The following is a 9,831-nucleotide window of genomic DNA, read 5'->3' on the forward strand; positions in this document are numbered from 1 at the left end:
GCCTAGAACATGAAGGGAGGTGTTGTTAACAATCCATGTGCTAACACTGACAGATCACTTTTTTAAAATAAAGACTGTCTGCGCATTAAACGGTGTAAACGCGTTTTCCTGTTACAAGTTGAACGATTTACTGGACCAGGTTCAAGTTTTATTCTAAATATATAATTTTTTAAGTGTAACTAAAAGCTGTATTTTCCATTAATGTGTTTCTGCGTTGACTAGCTGGCTCCTTTTTAGAATATTAACTGTTTTCTGTATTTGACTTGTTGGATACAATATTTCAATTATTTTAAATGTGAAGTTTCCAATTGCCAACACTGTATAATAAAACTGAAAAAAAGAATCATACTGTTTACTATTTTCTTGACATCTCTTTTGTTTTACAATTCCCAACAGGTCTGGTACAAAGCTATTGAAGTAGGGGAACTAGCTAAGAGGAAAAGGAAATAGAAACAGCAGGAAAAATCTCTGCAAGTTAATGTTTGAAGGCAAAGACATAAACACGTACTTGGTCCATCCCTCATCAAAGACGTTTCTATGGCAAAGGCAAGGAAGTTCTGTGTTCAAATAATTATTTCCCTCCAACTTCCTCTGTGTCCTTGGGCAATCCTCCTATAGCTTCAGGGTCTGTTGCTATTTTATACAGGTGTTATACTGATTATTTTTAAAAACCATGAATCTGATAACATATCAACGGGAACCATATGAGTACCTAATATACACAGCTGCATCCTGTGAAATCTTTCTGTAGTATCTATAATGTTCATTTCAAGAAAAGCCCTTACACATGTTCTTGTAAACCAGAAAAGGAAAGAGAACCTGTTAGTTGGAACTGAAGTGGAATAAAGCCAACTTTCTACCAAAGAGCATTTTTAATGCAATATGCAGAGCCAAACAGAACTCTGATGTTCGTTAGCTAGTAAATTTTGACCACGTACTCCTCAAAATAACTATACAGTCAACATTTTGAAATAGGTATTGAAGGAAACAATGGCAATCTGCATTAGTATTGATGGTCTACTAAGTAATGAAACCCTGTTATTGTATATTTAACTAGGAAAGATAAACTATGAAAAGTAACAGTAGAAACAAAATATTGTAACTAGCATTTGTTAGAGAACACAGCAGAGTGATATTTTCAGTTGTTTAATCAGATTTTCAGTATTAGTTTGGTTAAATGCTTTAGGATGTCCAGCCTTTACGGGTAACGAGAAGTGAAAACCTGTTTTGGACAACCATTTTGACTATTAAATTTCATTTACTGTTTTTACAAATGCTGTCATCTCAATATCTGCAATTCTGACAAATTCTTGGAAAGTGTTTTGTTCTTGAATAGTTGCTGGTCTTACAGAGACACACTTGAAAATATTCTTTTTTGCATCATAGTTTCCCATGCACCTGTGCACTCGGCCTCTAATTAGTCTTGGAAGCTCCCGATCCTTCAGCGAAAGCATGATAAAAAACAAAATTACACACCTTTGTAACATAGAAGCTTTCAAAAGGTCCAGTTGTTATATATTAGTGGATTTCTGAGGACTACCTCAAACGTGGAAGGAATTTACATCAGCTTTTTTGCTATTATCAGTTACTTAGAAGCTGAACAGAAAGTCCCACCTTTTTTGCTGAAACAGAAGTCTGAGGATGCCTAAATAATGACCGGATTATTGCTCTAGACCAGTTTGTGAACAACATAGTATGAGTATCCATCTTTCTTTCTACATAGTAATGTTTTGTTTTATCAGAACGACATATGACCTAGCTGGCTGAGGTCATTGCTGGACCGCTCTCCATCATCTTTGCCAAGTCTTGGGAAACAGGAGAGGTGCCTGAGGACTGGAGGAAAGCAAATGTCACTCCAGTCTTCGAAAAGGGCAGGAAGGAGGACCTGGGCAACTATAGACCGGTCAGCCTCACCTCCATCCCTGGGAAACTGATGGAACGACTTCTCCTTGGTGCCATCTCAAGGCATATGAGGGATAAGAGGGTCATTAGGGGCAGTCAACATGGCTTCACCAAGAGGAAGTCGTGCTTGACCAACCTCATTGACTTTTATGAGGACATAACAAGATGGATGGATGATGGGAGGGCGGTGGACATGATCTACCTTGACTTGAGTAAGGCATTTGACACAGTCTCCCACAGCATCCTCACAGCTAAACTGAGGGAATGCAAACAACCCTAGGTTCCAGTATATACTCTGGAGACATTCAAAACCTGCCTGGACGCCTTCCTGTCTAACCTTATCTGGGTGTTCCTGCCCTGGCAGGGGGATTGGACTGGATGATCTTTCAAGGTCCCTTCCAATCCCTAACATTCTGTGATTCTGTGATATTATTAGCTTTATAAAAGAGATTATAGCTAGTGGTGCCTGTTTTATGCATGGACACAGAATACTTACAATTTCATAAAATACACAAGGCAGAGTCTCCTTTCCATCTCTCAGAAGAAAATTCTTTGCCCCATATGCTCCAGGTGTGACTGCAGAATCAAGGGTGCCTGTACCATTTCACAAAAATACATCATGATGTAAACATCAGAGCAGTACTAACTATAATATACCAAGATACCATGGCAACATTTACTACACAAAAGCACTACAATATGTCAAGTCAGCGTCAGCTTTCTGTGGGAACTTGTGCTGGCAGCACTGGAAGTTCCAATACAAATTACGGGCTTTACATAGTCTTTGAATAGTAAAATTGTACATGATGTCTGTCTAAACTGAGCGACCAAGTGTGGTTTTCATAACCATCACTGTAAATGGGTTATTCCCTTGTTAAGCAGAGCACAACACAATTCTCTAAGTTTTATTGATCTTCATACACAAATCAACTTCAAATATTTGCAACCTTGTCAAAATAGTTTCTTGAGATGCCATTACATTGTATATTCTTATTCACCTTGATTTAAAATTTAGTCATTTCAGTCTTTTGTCGTGTTCATTTCTCAGATAACGTCAATTAAATTCAAAGCGAAGCACACTAAAGGTCATCTGTGTTCAGAAGTATTCCAGACTTGAATTTATTCCCAGAATAACTGCGTTAAAAATTACTGCAAAACTGTACCTCCCTACAGAAGGTTCCTTTTTAATAGGAAAATGTATTGCAACACATACTAAAAACAAGAAAAGCAGCAGGATAGAAAGAGCTTAAATGCTGAAGGATAACTGTATTAGTAATTTTGTAGCTACTCTAGTCATATTCAATAGCTGAATGGATCTTCCAGCAGGAAAATTAGGTGGTGCTCATGCCCATATTCTGTGTTTTTCAGTATTTCAGCAGTTGTTCCTACAGTTAATAACATCTTCTTTTGGCTGTTGTCCTACCATTGTTATCAGTCACAGCACAATCTACCATGCTTACCTAAAACTTCAAATAATAGTGCAGTTTTATAAGTGTATTGACTCCAGTGCCTCATGCTTTCAATGACTGCAGATATGATTCGCAAAGAATTCTTTTTTTCTTTAATTTTTAATTGAGATGAAACTTCCTTTCAGAGGAAGATGAAAATGCAAGTTAGAGATACACACGCCATTTTAAAAGGCACACAGACATTTATATGTTATGATATCCTATACTTACATTAAAATTAGAGTACTTGTTCAGACTATAAAAACAACTCCCTGCCAATTTATATGATCTTGCTGAGTACTGCGGATTATTACAGTATGGAAATCTCATTTCTAAATTCTCAGAAACGTCTACAAAGACAGCAAGGACTGATGAAAACCTCATCTTTCCACAATTTTATTTTTCCTTACAGTTTTCTGCATTGTATCTTCATATTAACTCTCTCCATAAGTTTACCTGACTTCTGTCTTCTGGAAAATACATTTTTTCATTCATTTTATTTTGCTGAATATTGTGGCTAAACTTGTATGCTGGACTTTTTGAAACAGTGTTGGGTTTCACTGGCCATTGTCCTTTAGATGTTTGGTTTGTTTCTGTTTTGATATACTGAGATGAATGATGGTTATCAGGGTTTTTTTGCTGCTGTACAGTTTTCAAACTATTTGAAAGGTTCTCAAACTTTCGAATAATTCCACTATCAGATCTTGAATCTGTTGTGTTACTTAAAGGAGTATACTCATTTCTGTTCCAAACTTTCATACTGGGAGTCTTCTCTTCTGCCCTGTAGTACAACACAAGACACAGTTTAGTATTACAATATCTATTCTGAATACTCAGATATGTAACTGAAGTATGTAAAAGCAACCTATGTATTGTTAGTATAGCTTTAAAAATATCTGTTAAATAGCTCTCCAAAGATCAGCCTAAGGATGGAGAGCCTGAATTAAGAGTGAAATCAGCAGCCCACTTGAAGTGCATGTAAACTAATGCATGCAGTATGGGCAACAAACAAGCGGAGGTAGAAGCCATCGTGCAGCGGGAAAGCTATGACATAGTTGCCATCACAGAAACATGGTGGGATGACTCATATGACTGAAGTGCTGCTACATGTGGCTACAAGCTCTTCAGAAAAGACAGGCAGGGTAGGAGAGGTGGAGGGGTGCCTTTATATGTTAGAGAGTGTCTTGACTCTGTTAAACTTGAGGTCAGCAGTGACAAGGTTGAGTGCCTGTGGACCAGAATCAAGGGGAAGTCCAACAAGGCTGACATCCTCGTGGGTGTCTGTTATAGACCGCCCAACAGGATGATGAAGGAGAGGAATTATTCTACAAGCAGCTGGCAGATGTCTCAAAATCAACAGCTCTTGTTCTTGTGGGTGACTTTAACCTGCCGGATATCTGCTGGGAGCTCAATACTGCACAGAAGAGGCAGTCTAGGAATTTCCTAGAACCTAAATTTATCAATAGACTGAAATAAGTTTCTATTGGTGTACATTAGGGCAATTTTATATCAAAACTGAATATAATTGTGAACTCTGTGCTTTTGTAAACCAAGGAGAAGTTTACAGATTCAGATGCCTAGGGCTGGCAGGAACATTTCCAGCAATGTTTTAACCGTTCTTTTTTTCTTTCCTCCTATTCCTTTCCAATGGCAAAAAGAGTGTGAATGTGTCAATCAAGTTCCTTCAAAGGCAAAATGGAATGGAGGGGGAAGGATGGGAATGGGGAAGTGGGCAAAGCTTCAAGTAAAGTCGAATCTCAAAGGGGAAAGTGGGAAAAGCTTCAAGTAAAGGCAAATCTCAAACTACATCGTAAGGCTGAATTTTACGCCTGATAATAAAGCTGGATTTTAGGTCTAGTTAATGGGCCTCATTAGGTACACTAGAAAGGTAATTCACTTCAGTGGGTTTTGGCTCAAAAGCACTACAGTAAAAACCTGAGAATTAAAAGGGTCTCTCTGAATGTTACAAGAATATAGATTAATGTAAGATACATTTTCACTTAAGTTTAGTTAAGGAAGAATAATAAAAATTAAAGATTTCACCAACCTGCAAGCATAGAAGTTTTTTCCAGTATTTGCTAAATTAGCCTTTGATGCATTTGGTGGTTTCATAAGGGAAAGAGCCATCTGATGTTCTGTTCGGCTTTCAAACAGAAGTTTAGAGTATCAGTGACAGAGTAGCAGCTTTATTGTAAGCCAAACAGATGGATCGCAGTTTATGAAACAATTAACATTTAAATAAACATCAATAAGCAACAAATAATCTGCTTCTACATACCCACTGTTTGCTCCTTTCTGTGGTCCAGCCACTTCTGGGTTTGCAGTTCCCCAGCCTAATTCTCAAAAGACAAAGGATTGAATATGGATACAAACTGAAAAGACTGACAGATATTAGGTCTTCTTAGGGCTTCTGCTCGTTATCTGCTTAATGTTCCACAAATAGCGATGAGAATCAAAAATAAAAGGATTGGGATCCTTTGATAAGTGTAATTACAAGGCAACTTCTAACTAGTAGGTTGCTCCTCTAGAAAATGGTTGAGTTACAGACATTAGACTTATTAGCACAGAGGCTTTTACTTTGAGTAAACTTTTTCATTTTATTATAAGTAAAACAAAGAAAGTACTAAAGGCAGAATTCTGCATCATTCTTTCTGAGCACAATTTGAAGAACAGAAGTTCTCTTCTGAATTACAAGAAAGACATCTTATAAATGTTTCTTCTTGTAACACAGGACTTGAATGTTGATTGAGATCAACTGAAAACAAAAGGTCAGAGTTTCAAGAGACTCTATTTAAATGCCAGTGCTACTTCATTCTCTAACACACAAAGAGTCAAACTCCCTCTAGGCACAAAGTATAAAAAGCTCAATTATATTGAGGAGAAAGAAATTTCCTGGAGGACAATTTTTACACAATGAGCTTTTCAGAAATAAACATAATGGATACGTATAGGTCTTGATAAAGACCATGTTGAATTTAATAGAATACAATCATAAAGGCCATACAAAAAATAAAATGTATCTTATTTACCAAATGATGTGGGAGAAAAGTCGTAAGCATGAGTCCCAGAACTGGTACCTGGCTCATTTTTAATTGGATTTGAAGTGAGGGGCTGTCTAGTTCTTTTTTTCTGATTGAACAGAGGCACAGGCAGACAACCTAAAATTAAGATTGAAATAATAATACTATAGCAATAGGATACACAATCTACATGTAACATATGTAAATAAAATTACTTAACAATTGTTTTACAGCACCCATAGGAATTACATTTCATAAGCACACAGCAGACCAGCCATTGCCTCGCAGAATTCACATTCCCAGCTCTCTGTCCTGCAAATACTCCAGTGAATGAAACTTTTCCCTCAGTGACCAGTCACCCGACTCCATTCAAAATCTGTGCTGCACTGAAACAGACAAAGCGCACAAGACACGCAGGAAATGGGGCTCTAGGGCTGAATAACAAACATCCTGTATGGAAACTGCAGCTGGGTATTTATACATATAGAAATATAAAAGCATAACGGGGTCTGAAGTGTAAAACACAAAAGAATGGATGGTACCTGCTGTGCTGCGAGTTGAAGTGTCAGCCAAACTCCTTTTCATGTCTCTGCTGTATGTTAACAGGCAACGCTGGACTGGTTACTCCAGATTTGCTGTATGGAAGTTAGATAAGCAGACAAAGTAAACAAATTCATGTTGCCAACACATCCGAATTACCACCTACACTGAGGGTACTACACAGACTATTGTGCAGCATTAGTTGCTGTTCTATCACAGTTAGCTACTGGTGCATATCGCTTTTAGCAGCATATGAATAACACCACTCACTGGTGCACATAAATAATGTAAGACATTGCCTCTGCGTTCATTTTCCTGTAGCAAGTTAACCATATGCAGCTGTTAAACACATTTATAAGAATTAAGCGTAAGTATCTACCGCAGCTAGACTAACGGATAATTTACTCTTTATTTCTGTGAGTACATCAGTAAGAGGTGTCACAACAGCTTCTAGTTCATTGTTGTTAGACAATTTAAACAGCATTGCTAGTGCTACGAAGCCTAATGGCCACCAGTAAGTGATACAGTTGTAAAATAAAGCCCCATAAACTTTACATAAGCATTTATGAAGGCAGTTTCGGCATTGCATGGGATTTTCAGTCTGTCTTGTTTTGCTTTCTGACCTCTCTTGAAGATAAGCAACCAAACCCCACAGCAAAAAGCTGTAGAAAAAAACATAAGCTAGTGATGGAGAATGGAAGATCACAGAATGTCAGGGGTTGGAAGGGCCCTGGAAAGCTCATCCAGTGCAATCCCCCCATGGAGCAGGAACACCCAGATGAGGTTACACAGGAAGGTGTTCAGGCGGGTTGGAATGTCTGCACAGAAGGAGACTCCACAACTCCCTGGGCAGCCTGTTGAGGCTCTATCACCCTCACTGGGAAGAAGTTTCTTCTCAAATTTAAATGGAACCTTTTGTATTCCAGTTTGAACCCATTACCCCTTGTCCTGTCATTGGTTGTCACTGAGAAGAGCCTGGCTCCATCCTCCTGACACTCATCCTTTATATATTTGTAAATGTTAATAAGGTCACCCCTCAGTCTCCTCTTGTCCAGCTCCAGAGCCCCAGCTCCCTCAGCCTTTCCTCACACGGGAGATGCTCCACTCCCTTCAGCATCTTTGTTGCCCTGCGCTGGACTCTCTCCAGCAGTTCCCTGTCCTGCTGGAGCTGAGGGGCCACAACTGGACACAATATTCCAGGTGTGGTCTCACCAGGGCAGAGTAGAGGGGATACCAGGGTGAGCCTCCGCAGGACTTTGCACAGCAGCAGCTAAAGGAGCCTGAAGTCTCTGCTGGAGTCCGAAGGAAAAGGGCTCAGGTAGGACCCGCCAAAACTAAAGCACCAAACGGCCTGAGGGAGCGAAAAAGGGCGGGAAGGGGCGGGGCCGGCGCATGCGCAGTTGGGCGGGCGGGGGCGGCTGGACCCAGCCCGGGCCAGGCTGGGGAGGGCAGGGGCGGGAACAATTAAATTGGTCAGCTGTAGGATTTAATTAATTATCTCCGTACCTCTGGTGGTGGCCCAAGTGGTGTCAGGTTCAGCACTTAGAGAAGCGGGTGCCGGGAGTTGAATATGCACAAATGTGTGCACACAAACATGGGGATAAATAAAACTAGATGTGGGTGTTTTCAACCGTGTAACTTCTGACAGGTCCCTGTGTACAATCTTGGCGTTAGGCAGGGTTGGAGCTTGTCCTTTGCAGTCTGTTTTCTTAAGCCAGTACCTTGGAAGGCTTTGATGGGCCATGTTACACATACTGTATGTGTAGCTTTGTAGCTTGGATGGCTAGACATAATTTCATTTACCTTTTTTTTTATTGCATACGTTTTTTAGCTCATGGCCCACATTCTAAGCTTTCAGATGCACTACCAGATATTTATAGTACATAAAAACAACCTGAATTCTTAATAAACTAAACACGATCCTGCAGAATTTTTGAAGTGTGAGTATTGGTAAAGCGCAGGAATAAGGAATTGGCCCCAGTGTTTAATTCAGAACAGTGAGAGCTTTTCAAGTGTCTGCATTTATGCCATGAATTTGTGGGTGTTTGTAATGCCCTGGGAGACCAGGAGTTAAAAGCTCTTTGCAAGTTAAGTTGCTCTAAGGGTATAAAAGAAGCCTCCATGGCTTTATTTCCTAAACTCATGTTTGGAAACACGCTGTATCTGTCCTAAAAAAGCTCTTATTGGGAGCCAGGCTTCTTGCATGTTAAATGAGGTGAGTGCACAAACGATCTCTGTATTTCATTCGGGGCTTTGCAAGGAATTATAACCATTCCGGTACCACCAGCAATGGAAGATAAACTATATGAACTAGTACTGCGTGTTTGCGTTTTGCTGTTAACTCTTCAAACTGCTGCAGTGGCTCAATTCAGCAAACCAAGGCGGAGAGCGAGTCCTTTTCTCAGCAGCCTGAAAACAGCCGTTCTGGCACCACAACCGAGAGACCGGGGTCAAAGGACGGGACGGACCGTCCAGTGCTGCAAAATACAACTTTACTGCTTTGTTTAATAAATTACTTACTATGATTAAATATCTGACAGCCTCTAAGTACAGCAGTAATACAGTTGAGTGTTTAAGTAAACAGTCTATATTAACTCACCATAAGGTTCAGCAAAGCTGTTTGCATAAGCTGAAAGATAGAGAGCAACTTTTGTAGGAAATATTAATAAATTTCTGGCAGAATTTGGCTGGATAAGTCCTATGTTTAGCTTTCTTTTTGTAAACCTACAGTTCATCGGCCTGGGTTATAAAGCCTCTCCCAGGCACTCACCAAATACTCAGTCACTGGAGTATAATCTTAATAAAAATGTTCAATAAACATCCTTTATTCCCTTACAATGTAACATTTTTAATATTTATATTGCGTGTCAGATTCTAATTGCAAATACTTCTGGCATTTACAGCAGTAAAAAGTATTTTCT

At 39.4% G+C, this 9,831-nt stretch overlaps 1 protein-coding gene across 1 annotated transcript; it reads right to left on the reverse strand.

The window, feature by feature from the left end:
* Positions 1–1,247: 1,247 nt before the first annotated feature.
* SPATA22 (spermatogenesis associated 22) lies at positions 1,248–6,955 on the reverse strand (the record flags this gene model as incomplete). The annotated part of the gene is made up of 8 exons (XM_080357030.1): positions 1,248–1,439; positions 2,399–2,496; positions 3,363–3,489; positions 3,807–4,131; positions 5,398–5,493; positions 5,629–5,683; positions 6,380–6,508; positions 6,913–6,955. 8 exons carry the CDS (start codon positions 6,953–6,955, stop codon positions 1,248–1,250), a joined length of 1,065 nt encoding a protein of 354 aa, XP_080213156.1.
* Between the last annotated feature and the right edge of the window lie 2,876 nt (positions 6,956–9,831).

The sequence above is a fragment of the Nesoenas mayeri genome (assembly GCF_963082525.1).
Source record: "Nesoenas mayeri genome assembly, chromosome: 20".
Classification (NCBI taxonomy): domain Eukaryota; kingdom Metazoa; phylum Chordata; class Aves; order Columbiformes; family Columbidae; genus Nesoenas; species Nesoenas mayeri.